The 13,539-nt window shown below is 36.2% G+C and overlaps 1 protein-coding gene across 2 annotated transcripts in view; it reads right to left on the bottom strand.

Moving 5' to 3' along the window:
- LEKR1 (leucine, glutamate and lysine rich 1) overlaps positions 1-13,539 on the bottom strand; it is a 221,366-nt gene that overhangs the window by 95,723 nt on the left and 112,104 nt on the right. For both annotated transcript variants that reach the window (XM_012510792.2, XM_003256340.2), the window contains exon 6: positions 11,409-11,594. In XM_012510792.2, the coding sequence (XP_012366246.2) occupies positions 11,409-11,594 (186 nt within the window). The remainder of the gene's footprint in view (positions 1-11,408; positions 11,595-13,539) is intronic.

Below are 13,539 nucleotides of genomic sequence, written 5' to 3'. Positions count from 1 at the left end.
ACATAGGAATGGGCAAAGATTTCATAACAAAGACACCATAAGCAATTGCAACAAAGGCAAAAACTGACAAATGGGATCTAATTAAACTTAAGAACTTCTGTACACCAAAAGAAACTATTGACAGAGTAAACAGACAACTTACAGAATGGGAGACAAAATTTGCAAACTATGCAGCAGATAAAGGTCTATTATCAAGCGTCTGTAAGGACCTTTAATTTACAAGAAAAAACCCCAAACAAGCCCATTAAAAAGTGGGCAAAGATCATGAACAGACACTTCTCAAAAGAAGACATACATGTGGCCAAACAGGAAAAAAAGTTCACCATTACTGATTATTACAGAAATGCAAATCAAGTGCCAATGAGATATCACCTCACACCAGTCAGAATGGCTATTATTAAAAAGTCAAAAAATAACACATGCTGGTGAGGTTGCAGAGAAAAGGACACACTTATACCCTGTTGCTGGGAGTGTAAATTAGTTCAACATTGTGGAAAGCCATATGGCAATTCCTCAAGGATCTAAAAGCAGAACTACCATTCGACCCAGTAATCCCATAATTGGGTATATACCCAGAGGAATATAAAGCATTCTACCACAAAGACACATGCATGCAAATGTTCATAGCAGCACTATTCACAATAGCAAAAACATGGAATCAACCTAAGTGCCCATCAATGACAGATTGAACGTTCACTGTCAGCATTATTATTTAACAGAGTGTCAGAGCTTCAGATGAATTTAATAACATATGAAGAAGACAAGAAAATAAAATAACAGATATAAACACTGGGAAAAAATAGATGAACTCTTTTGGGAAGTTGTACGCCCAACAGTCACTAATAAAAAATGTCTGCTGTAGAATTAATATGAGAATTTTGTGAGGTGGATGGACATAAAACAAATACATAAAAATAAATAGCTTTTGTCTACTCTATCAACAAAAATTGAAATAGGAAAAACAGTCTATTTATGGTAGAGGCAAAACTGATAGTAACAAATTTAACAAGAATGGCAAAGAAACATATTTAAGTAAAACTATTACATCTTATTAAAGAACATATAATAGCATTAAAAATGAAACAGCATACCATATTTTTGAATGAAAAGACTTACAATATTCAAATGACAATATTATCAAAATTTTTAATTCTCTAAAATTTAGTTTATAAATATAATGCAATTCGAATTAGAATCCTTGTTGGCATTAGAGGTGAATGAAATCATCTTAAAGTTTATGTGGAAGAATAACTTCCTTTTAATATGTAGGAAAGATGTAATGAGTAGAGAGAGAAAATCTTTTACTAGGTAATTCTTGGAGCCTGTGGATTAGAGGTAAATAAAATTATATTAAAGTTAAAATGAAAGACTAACTGTATGCAAATATGTATTTAAAAAGTAAGAATGGTGGAGACAGAAAGGACTTAGCACCTAAAAGAATATGCTAATAAGTCATATTCAAATCAATGTAATATTAATGGTGCATCAAATAAATTAGTGGAACAGAAGACAGAATATAGTAATAGTTGCTAGTACAGACAGTTCCTGACTTACGGTTCAATATGATTTTTTGACTTTATGATGGGTTTGTCAGGATGTAACCCCATCATAAGTTGAGAGGCTCCTTACCAATTACGATGGGGTTCTGGTTTCTATTGAATGAATATTGCTTTAACACCACAGTAAAGTCAAAAATTTGTAAGTTGAATCATGGTAGGGTGGGATCATCTGCTGCGTTGCCAGCATCAAATGCATTTTTTTATTTACAATATTTTCAAGTTAGGATGGGTTTATTGGGACATAACCCCACTGTAAGTAAGGGAGCATCTGTATATATTAAAATTTTAACGTATAACAGATAGTAGTTCTATGTACTGAGAAAAGGATAAATTATTTAATACATAATACTGATACAATTGGAAAAGAGTAAATCTGGACCACTATATCTTGCACCATATTAAAGATAAATTCTAGAGGGGAGGGGGAGCAAGAAGGCCAAAGAGAAGCCTCCAGGAATCGTCCGCCTTGCAGGAACAACAAAATTGAACAGCTATCCACACACAAAAGACACCTTCATAAGAAGCAAAATCAGATCAGCAATCATAATACTTGGTTTTAACATCCTATTGAGGAAAGAAGCACTGAAGAGGGTAGGAAAGACAGTCTTGAATTTCCAGTGCTACCCCTCCCCCCATCATTTGGCAGCAGACCTGTGGCACAGAGAGAGAATCTGTCTTTTGGGGAGGAAGAGTGCAGTGACTGTGGGCCTTTTCGTCATAACTCAGTGTTGCTCTGTCACAGCAGAAAGCAACCAGGGGCAGAATTCAGACAGTGTTCACAGAGGAAGCATTTGGACCAGCCCTAGCCAGAGGCAAATTATCCATCCCAGTGACAGGTACCTAAGTTCCAGCAGGCTCCACCACTACTGGCTAAAGTGCTCTGAGGTCCTAAGTAAACTGGAAAGGCAGTCTGGGAGACAAGAACTGCAATTCCTGGGCAAGTCCTGGTGCTATGCTGGACTTGCAGCCAGTGAACTTGGGGTGCATGTGACCTAGTGAGCTGAGGCATCCAAGGGAGTGCTTGCATCCCCCCTCCCCCAACCCCAGGTAGTGCAGCTCTGGAAGAGACTCCTTTACTTTGCTTGAGGAGAGGAGAGAGGAGAGTAAACAGGACTTTGTCTTGCAACTTTGATACTAGCTCAGCCACAGTAGAATAGGGCAAAAAGCAGAATCCCAAGACCCCCTTTTCAGGCTCTAGCTCCTGGACAACATTTCTAAACACACCCTGGGCCAGAAGGGAACATGGTGCCTTGAAGGGAAGGAATCATTTCTGGCAGAATTCATCACCTGCTGACTAAGAACTGAATAGTCAGCCGTGGTAGCAATATAGTGGTAACCATACAGTACTTAACACAGGCCTTGGGTGAGACTCAGAACTATGCTGGTTTCAGGTGTGATGCAGCACATTTCCAGCATTGGTGGCTATGGGAAGAGACCATTCCTGCTTGAGGAAAAGAGAGGGAAGAGAAGAGAAAGGGGACCTTATTTTTTAGCTAGAGTACCAGCTTGGCCGCAGTGGTGTAGAGCACCAAGCAAGCTTCTGAGGTCCCTGATTCCAGGCCTTAGCTCCTGAACAGAATTTCTGGACCCTCTCTGTGCCAGAGAAGAGCCCATGGCCCTGAAGGGAGAGACTGAGGACTGGCAACATTCACCACAAGCTGAATGAAGAGCCCTTGGGCCTTGAGTGAACAGTGGTGGTAGCCAGGCAGTACTTGTTGTGGCCGGGGCAGTGGTGGCCGTGGGGAGACATTCCTCTTCTTGAGGAAGGGAGAAGGAAGAGTGGAAAGGACTTTGTCTTGTGGCTTGGATGTCAGCTAAGCTATAGTACGATAGAACACCAGGTAGATTCCTAAGCTTCCTGACTCCAGGCCCTGGCTCCTGTACAGCATCCCCAGACCTGCCCAGGGCCAGAGGGAACTCACTGCCCTAAAGGGAAGAGCATAAACCTGACTGAATTAGCCATCTGCTGATTATAGAGCCCTGGGGCCTTCAGTGAACATCAGCAGTAGCCAGGCAGTGGTCACTGTAGGCCTTGAGCGAGGCCCAAATGAAGTGCTATGCTGGCTTTGGGTCTGACCCAGCACAGTTCCAGTGGTGGTGGCCACAGGGGTACTTGAATCACTCCCTCTCCAGCTCCAGGAAGCTTAGCACAGACAGAAACACTCTGTTTGGGGGAAGGTAAGGAAAGAGAACAAGAGTCTCTGTCAGGCAATCCCGGGAATTATTGGATCTTACCCAAGACCACCAAGGTGGTATATCTACAAGTCTGCAAGAGCCACAATATTACTGGGCAGGTGGTGCCCTCTAAAGCAGGTATGGCTGCAATGACCAAAGACTTAGATCATAACACCCAAGTCTCTTCAAATACCTAGAAAGTCTTCCTAAGAAATATGGATACAAACAAGGCCACACTGTGACGGCTACAATAAATACCTAACTCTAATACCCGGACACCAACAAATATCAAGATCATCCAGGAAAACATGACCTCACCAAATGAACTAAATAAAGCACCAGGAATCAATCCTAGAAAGACAGAGATATGTGACCTTTCAGACAGATAATTCAAAATAGCTGTTTTGAGGCAGCTCAATAAAATCCAAGATAACAGAGAACGAATTCAGCATTCTATCAGATAAAATTTAACAAAGAGACTGAAATAACTAAAGAGAATCAAGTAGAAATTCTTTAGTTAAAAATGCATTTGACATACTAAAGAATTCATCAGAGTCTACTAACAGCAGAATTGATCAAGCAGAAGAAAGAATGGGTTATAAGATATTATTTGCAAGCTTCATGGTAAACCTCAAACCAAAAAGCATACAACAGATACACAAAAAATAAAAAGCAAGAAATTAACATACCACCTGAGGAAATCACCTTCACCAAAAGGAAGAGATAAAGGAAGGAACGAAGAGAGAGAAGACCAGAAAACAAATAAAGTGGCAGGAGTAAGTCCTTACTTATTGATAATAACATTGAATGTAAACAGACTAAACTCTTAATTGAAAGACAGAATAACTAAATGAATTAAAAAATAAGACCTTATGATTTGTTGTCTACAAGAAACACACTTCACCTATAAAGACACAATAAACTGAAAGTAAAGGGATGGAAAAAAATTCCATGCAAATGGACACAAACAAAAAAAACCACACAAAAAACTATATTTATACCATAGAAAATAGATTTCGAAACAAAAACTATAAAAAGAGACAAAGTCGTTACATAATGATAAAGGGGTTGATTCAGCACAAGGATGTAATAATTGTAAATATGTATGCACCCAAGACTAGAGTACCCACATATATAAAGCAAATATTACTAGAGCTAAAAAGGGAGATAGACTCTAGTACAATAATAGCTGGAGACTTCAACACCCCACTTTCAGGACTGCACAGGTCTCCCAGATAGAAACTCAACAAAGAAACATCAGAGTTAATCTGACGAGCAGAACAAATGGACCTCATGGAATTTTAACAAACATTTCATCCAGTGGCTACAGAACACACATTCTTCTCAGCACATGAATCATTTTCAAGGATAGACCATGTAAGGCCTCAAAAAAAGTCTTAAAACTTTCAAAACAATTGAAATAATATCAAATATCTTCTCTGATCAAAATGGAATAAAACTAGACAGGAACAAGAGGTGTCTTAGAAACCATACAAACATGAAAAATTAAACAATATGTTCCTGAATAGCCAGTGGTTCAATGAAGAAATAAGGAAGTAAATTTTAAAATTTCTTAAAACAAATTAAAATGTAAACACAACATAGCAAAACCTATGGGATCCAGCAAAAGCAGTACAAGAAGAAAGTCTATAGCAATAAGCACTTACATCAAAAAAGTAGAAAGCTTCAAATCAACATAACAATGCATCTTAAAGCAAGAGAAAACCAAGTCCAAAATTAGAAGAAAAGAAATAGAGATCAGAGCAAAAATAAATGAAATTAAGACTGAAGAAAACAATACAAAAGATCAACAAAATGAAAAGTTGGTCTCTTGAAAAGATAAACAAAATTAACAAACTTTTTTTTTTTGAGACACAGTCTCACTGTCGCCCAGGCTGGAGTGCAATGGCGTGATCTCGGCTCACTGCAGGCTCCACCCCCTGGGGGTTCACGCCATTCTCCTGCCTCAGCCTCCTGAGTAGCTGGGACTACAGGAGCCTGCCACCTCGCCCAGCTAATTTTTTGTATTTTTAGTAGAGACAGGGTTTCACTGTGTTAGCCGGGATGGTCTCGATCTCCTGACCTCGTGATCCGCCCGCCTCAGCCTCCCAAAGTGCTGGGATTACAGGCATGAGCCACAGCACCCGGCCTAAAATTAACAAACTTTTAACCCAACTAATAAAGGAAAAAAAGAGAAGACCCAGATAAATACAATCAGACGTGAAAAAGGAGACATTACAACCGATACTGCAGAAATTCAAATTCCAATAAATTGGAAAACCTAGAAGAAATGAATAAATTCCTAGATATATACAATTTACCAAGATTGATCAATGAAGAAATCCAAAACCTGAACAGGCCAATAATAAAAGGGAAGCAAGGATGGTCCAACATATGCAAATCAGTGTGATACATTATATTAAGAGAATGAAGGACAAAAACCATAGGATCGTTTCAGTTGATTCTGAAAAGACATTTGATAGAATTCAACATGCCATTGTGATAAGAACCCTAAAAAAACTGGGTATAGAAGGAACATATCTCAACATAAAAAAGCCATATATAAGAGGTCCACATTTAGTATCATACCGAACAGGGAAAAATTAAAAGCCTTTCCTCTAAGTATGGTACACAACAAGGATGCCCACTTTCACCACCATTATTCAACACAGTGCTGAAAATCCTAGCTAGAGCAATCAGACTTGATAAGGAAATAAAAGGCATCCAAATTGGAAAGGAAGAAGTCAAATAATCCTTGTTTGCAGATGATATCATCTTATATTTAGAAAAACCTAAAGACTCTATAAAAACTATTAGAACTGATAAACTAATTCAGTAAAGTTGCAGGATACAGAATCAACATACAAAAATCAGTAGCAATTCTATATGACAACAATGAACAATCTGAAAAAGAAATCAAGAAAATCATCCTATTTACAATAGCTACAAATAAAATAAAATATCTAGGAATAAACCTAACCAAAGAAGTAAAAGTTCTCCAAAATGAAAACATCGATGAAAGAAATTGAAAAGGAAACAAAAAAAAATGGAAAGATATTCCAAGTTCATAGATTGGAAAAATCAGTATTATTAAAATGCCCATACTACCCAAAGCAATCTACAGATACAATGCAATCACTATCAAAATACCAATGTCATTCTTCACAGAAATAACAAAAATAATCCTAAAATTTAGATGGAATCACAAAAGACCCAGAATAGTCAAAGCTATTCTGAACAAAAATAACAAAACTGGAGAAATCACATTACCTGACTTCAAATTATACTACAGAGTTATAGTAAAGAAAACAACCAGGTACTGACATAAAAACAGACACAGAGACCAATGGAACAGAACAGAAAACACAGAAACAATTTCATGCATCTACAGTGAACTAATTTTTGACAAAAGTGCCAAGAACATAGGTTGGGGGAGGACAGTCTCTTCAGTAAATGCTCCTGGGAAAACAGGATATCCATATGCAGATGAATAAAACTAGATCCCTATCTCTCACCATATACAAAAATCAAATCACAATGGATTAAATATTTAAATGTAAGAGCTCAAACTATGAAACTACTAAAAGAAAACATTAGAGAAACCCTCCAGGACATTGGACTAGGCAAAAGTTTCTTGCGTAATACCCCATAAGTGCAGGCAGCCAAAGCAAAAATGGACAAATGGGATCACATCAAGTTAAAAACATTCTGCAGGGATCACATCAAGTTAAAAACCTCCTGCACAGCAAAGGAAACCATCAACAAAGTCAAGAGACAACCCACAGAATGGGAGAAAATATTTGCAAACTATCCATCTGACAAGGGATTAATAACCAGAATACACAAGCAGCTCAAACAACTCTATAGGAAAAAATTTAATAACCTGATTTAAACAAATGGGCAAAAGATCTAAATAGACATTTCTCAAAAGAAGACAAACAAATGGCAAACAGGTATATGGAAAGGTGTTCAACATCACTGATCATCAGAGAAATGCAAATCAAAACTATACTGAGATATAATCTCACCTCAGTTAAAATGTTTTTTATCCAAATGACAGGCAATAGAAATTCTGGCAAAGTTATGGAGAAAAGGGAACCCTTGAACACTGTTGGTGGTAATATAAATTAGTATAATCAATATGGAGAACAGTTTGGAGGTTCCTCAAAAAACTAGACGTAGAACTACCATATGGTCCAGGAATCTCACTGATAGTTATAATACTGAAAGAAAGGAAATCAGTATATTGAAGAGGTATCTACACTCCCATGTTTATTGCAGCACTATTCACAATAGCCAAGATTTGGAAGTAACCCAAGTGTCCATCAACAAATGAACAGATAAAGGAAATGGGGTAAATATACACAATGGAGTCCTATTCAGCCATAAAAAGAATGAGATACAGTCATCTGCAACAACACAGATGAAACTGGAGGTCATTATGTTAAATGAAATAAGCCAGCCAGAGAAAGACAAATTTTGCATATTTATTTGTAGAAACTACAAAAAATTAAAACAGTTGAACTTCTGGCAATAGAGAATAGAATGGTGGTTACCAGAGTCTGGGAAGGGTGATGGGGCAGGGATGGGGGGATGGAAAGTGGGGATGGTTAATGGGTACAAATATATAGTTAGATAGGATGAATAAAAGCTAGTATTTGATAACACAACAGGGTAACCACAGTCAACAATAATATTGTACATTTAAAAATAACTAAAAGAGATAAATTAATTGTATGTAAAACAAAGAAAGGACAAATGCTTGAGGCAGGACACCTCATTTACCCTGACGTGATTATTATACATTGTATGCCTGTACCAAAATATCTCATGTATCCTATAAATACATACCTCTACTATGTACCCACAAAAATTAAAAAGAAAAAATTTCAAATAGCTGACTAAATTTTTTAAATAAAATCAAAATAAATTCCATATGTATTAATGACTCACTTGGGAAACAAAACCCAGGATACTATATGTACTATCTAGGAATGGGACTACTTTAATAAGACTACCCAGAAACAATAAAAGATAATCATTGATTATACCAAAATGAAAAACTTCAATATGGTAAAATTTACCATAAAAAGTCAATAGATAAATTATGCATTTGAAAAAAATTGAATGTAGAATATAATATCTATACTGTATAAAATTTGCTGTAAAATTATCAAGAAAAATTCCAATAATGCAATAGAAAATTTCTAGAATCTATGAATAGGTAGTTCTCAGGAAAGAAAATAAAAATATGTTATTTTAAATTTTATCTGATTTTAAAATTTTTATCTGTTGCATACTGCTATAAAGTTAATATGATGACTTATTATCTTCTCTTCCAACACTAGCTTCTCTCCAGATTTCCGTAGTCTGTGGTATGCTCCCATCATTAAAGACTCCCAAACACAGGAGGTTCAGAGCCCTTTCTGACTTCCTTCTCTTCCATATTTACTCAGACAGATGTTCATCTCCCTGGTCTTGGGTAGTCACCTCAACCCTGATTCTATCTCACCCTTCCCACTGGGCCACGGAGAAGCCTAAATAGACACAGTGGGACAAGCATGAGCATTGAAGTCCAACCAGTTTTGCTTTTACTCTCTGCAATTTACTAGGAATGTAGTACCAGTCATGATACTTTGTGGGCCTTGGTTCTCTCCTCTGTAAGGATAATTATACCTGCTTTTCATGGTCACTATGAGAACAGATAGAAATAATTCACATAAAGTGTCTAGCACACTTAGGACTTAAAAAAATGTGAGTTCCCTTCCCTACTTCAGCTTCTTATGGTTAGTCTTGGGATTGGGATACTGGAAAAGATATTTTCAAAATGGCTACTTGACTCCAGTGTCTTGATGTTTGAAACACCTCTATTCATTACTAACAGATTAATTTTTCTAAAACTCTGCTTTTGTGATATCATTCTTCTGATTACCTATTTTATTGATCCCTTACTAACTTCAGGGAAAATTACAAACTCTACATTTACTGTCAAGACACTCATTCCTCTGAGGTGGAGACAAATTTTAAAACCTTGCCCAAGATGCTTCAAACACTTTAAATTTTTTCATTTGGAAAAATGAAGGATTGCCTACAATTCTGGATTCACCTTTACAAGGAAACATAGGAAAGCACAGATATACCAAAATAAATTTCACTTTATTTTTCTGAAATCTTACATTGCAGTTGAAAAGTCTTTTATAAAAATTTTCTCCCATTCTGCAGGTTGCCTGTTCACTCTGATGGTAGTTTCTTTTGCTGTGCAGAAGCTCTTTAGTTTAATTAGATCCCATTTGTCAATTTTGGCTTTTGTTGCCATTGCTTTTGGTGTTTTAGACATGAAGTCCTTGCCCACGCCTATGTCCTGAATGGTATTGCCTAGGTTTTCTTGTAGGATTTTAATGGTTTTAGGTCTAACATTTAAGTCTTTAATCCATTTTGAATTAATTTTTGTATAAGGTGTAAGGAAGGGATCCAGTTTCAGCTTTCTACATATGGCTAGCCAGTTTTCCCAGCACCATTTATTAAATAGGGAATCCTTTCCCCATTTCTTGTTTTTGTCAGGTTTGTCAAAGATCAGATAGTTGTAGATATGCGGCATCATTTCTGAGGGCTCTGTTCTGTTCCATTGATCTATATCTCTGTTGTGGTACCAGTACCATGCTGTTTTGGTTACTGTAGCCTTGTAGTATAGTTTGAAGTCAGGTAGTGTGATGCCTCCAGCTTTGTTCTTTTGGCTTAGGATTGACTTGGCGATGCGGGCTCTTTTTTGGTTCCATATGAACTTTAAAGTAGTTTTTTCCAATTCTGTGAAGAAAGTCATTGGTAGCTTGATGGGGATGGCATTGAATCTATAAATTACTTTGGGCAGTATGGCCATTTTCACGATATTGATTCTTCCAACCCATGAGCATGGAATGTTCTTCCATTTGTTTGCATCCCATTACTGGGTATATACCCAAAGGACTATAAATCATGCTGCTATAAAGACACATGCACACATATGTTTATTGTGGCACTATTCACAATAGCAAAGAGTTGGAACCAACCCAAATGTCCAACAACGATAGACTGGATTAAGAAAATGTGGCACATATACACCATGGAATACTATGCAGCCATAAAAAATGATGAGTTCGTGTCGTTTGTAGGGACATGGATGAAACTGGAAAACATCATTCTCAGTAAACTATCGCAAGGACAAAAAACCAAACACCGCATGTTCTCACTCATAGGTGGGAATTGAACAATGAGAACTCATGGACACAGAAAGGGGAACATCACATTCCAGGGACTGTTGTGGGGTGGGGGGAGGGGGCAGGGACAGCATTAGGAGATATACCTAATGCTAAATGATGAGTCAATGGGTACAGGAAATCAACATGGCACATGGATACATATGTAACAAACCTGCACATTGTGCACATGTACCCTAAAATCTAAAGTATAAAAAAAAAAAAAAAGTTTTTATATATCCACTTAAGTCTTACCACAATAAATGGCAAAACTGGAAATGATGACAGCAAGTATTGACCACAGACACAGTTATCACCATAGTATATTTGCAAGTCAAAATAATTAAAACAAGATTTTGTTATAATTATAAGTAAAAATGTAAACATTTATTCATGTAGTTATATAACTAGTCACCAAAAACAGCAAAAGACTTTTCTTTACCTAGTACTTGTTTTTGCAAATCATAGCATCTGGTTTGCAAGTTTACTTCCTGTTGTCTAGATGTCTGAATCTGCTGAGATCTCAATACGGCTGCATCTGACAACAATTTCAGATTTTTCATTTCCTTTTCAAGGCATACTTTATTTCTCTGGGACACTGTCAAACTTTTATTCAGTATGTCTATTTCTGTAAAAAGAATTCAAAGTTTACAAATAGCCAATAATTGAATCATAAAACATTTCTCTAAAGATTGGTTTCTTTCAGAAAATTAATAGTTGAAAGGCAAGATGACATTTCTGAGATTATAATGACATCTAACTAAAAAGTTAAATTTAAATAGTCAGTCTAAAATGATAAAAAAGTTTTATTGCTACATGATGCATGAAATCTTTTAACAGTATTTTTTTTTAGCTTTTAAATTGTATTAAGTGGTAATACAGCTGGCTTTTTAAATACTTATATAAATGAATAATATAAGATCTGTGTAATGTTATAGGTTTTATTGAAATGATTTTTTTTTAGGCAACATGATTCAGAAAAGTAAATTTAAATGTTCTAGCATGAGCTGGTTGGGTGGCATTTCTAAGGGATTAACTAGAATATATTCTCTACAAATTATGAAGAAAGATTTTAGGAGTAGACTGGACAGAAGGATGTAGTGTCTAAAACTAATAAATTTATGGGAAGAAAGCATTAGTTAATAATATCTTAATGATTTTAATAGTACTCTGTCCCCCCAATAAGACCAGAATTCATAATAATCATGTCTTATTTTATTTAGATTGTTTAAAAATATGTCTTTATAGCTCTACTTAGATTTAAATATGCTAATTTTATACAATTTCATGAGAAATGCATGGAGAATATTATCCTTCAGAATAATTAATAAGCTCCTTGTTTTTCCGTCTTTTCTGCACTATTGCCTTAAACTATCATTAAAACACATGAACACACACTCAACAAAGATAAAATAAATGCTATGAAATTTGTACAACCACAATTAATTCAATTGATGAGCATGTGATTTAGATGAAAATTTGGACAGTCTGCTTTTTCAGACATTTCACTTGGAATTCCCTTCTTTGGTTAGCCCATCCTGGACTAAGTGATAGGTTCAACATGTGACGAGATGTCAAAAGTGTTTGGTTTCATTTATTGCTCTTGGTCCACCACAGCAGAAACAGCAACCACGTGGGCCAGTGAAGACCACAAGTACAGATAAATAGGACTGACATGCAGTAGAGGTAATGTGGCCAGCAAATGGTTATAGGAGAAGTAAAGCAGAGAGCTAGAACAGAGCACAGGAAAAAGAGCATGTTTTAAGGGATCGTGATGAGGAGGATCAGGAATGTAGTAAAAGGAGAGAAAAGCAAAATGTCTTTCCATGGGTAGAAAGCATGTCTGGGAGAAAAAGTGGTATTTGTGATAGACCTGGGGAATAAGCACAAGGGGTCTGGCACCTTCTCTACGTTTAGTTTCTGCTCAAAATGGAAAACCTAGAGAAATAAATTGCAGGAACCAAATAGGTGGGATTCTAATATAGTCCAATGATTATTTTATGTGGGAATTTTTTTTCCTCAAAATAGCTCTATGCTGCTAAAACCTTATGACTATGCACCAATTTGTGTGAGGAAAACTACTAACACACAGTACATAAAATTTTTAAAAGAATGGAGTTAAAGAAAACAAGGAGGTTACAGTTTCCCTACGTACCTAAAAAGTCTTTCTGGATATTTTTGTAGCCAAAAAGGTAGCTTCTTAAGGCTGAATAAACTATAACATACCAAAACGATATCTATGTTTAAGTCAAATGACACTGCACAGCACCACACACGTGGTGTCACCTATTTATCATTTGCCAAAATGACACTGCTTAGGTTAGCAGGCTGTTAGCATACACCATACTCTAAAATAACTACTCATGTCAATGTGACTTTCTATCTGACATTTAAAGAATAAAAATCTGCAATACAAATTTATTTGTAAAATATATTCTAAGACATGGAAAAGTACATCAAGATTTCAAAACTAACAGAAGCTGTAACATTCCTAACATGGAGTTAGGAAAAAGTAAACTCAATGGAGATGAATTAACTTACCTTTTGCAAAATAAACACTCCTTTGCCTATGG

This window comes from Nomascus leucogenys, chromosome 11 (genome assembly GCF_006542625.1).
Source record: "Nomascus leucogenys isolate Asia chromosome 11, Asia_NLE_v1, whole genome shotgun sequence".
NCBI lineage: Eukaryota > Metazoa > Chordata > Mammalia > Primates > Hylobatidae > Nomascus > Nomascus leucogenys.
Note: the sequence above shows the minus strand (reverse complement) of the source record. Positions and strands in the feature narration are given on the sequence as shown.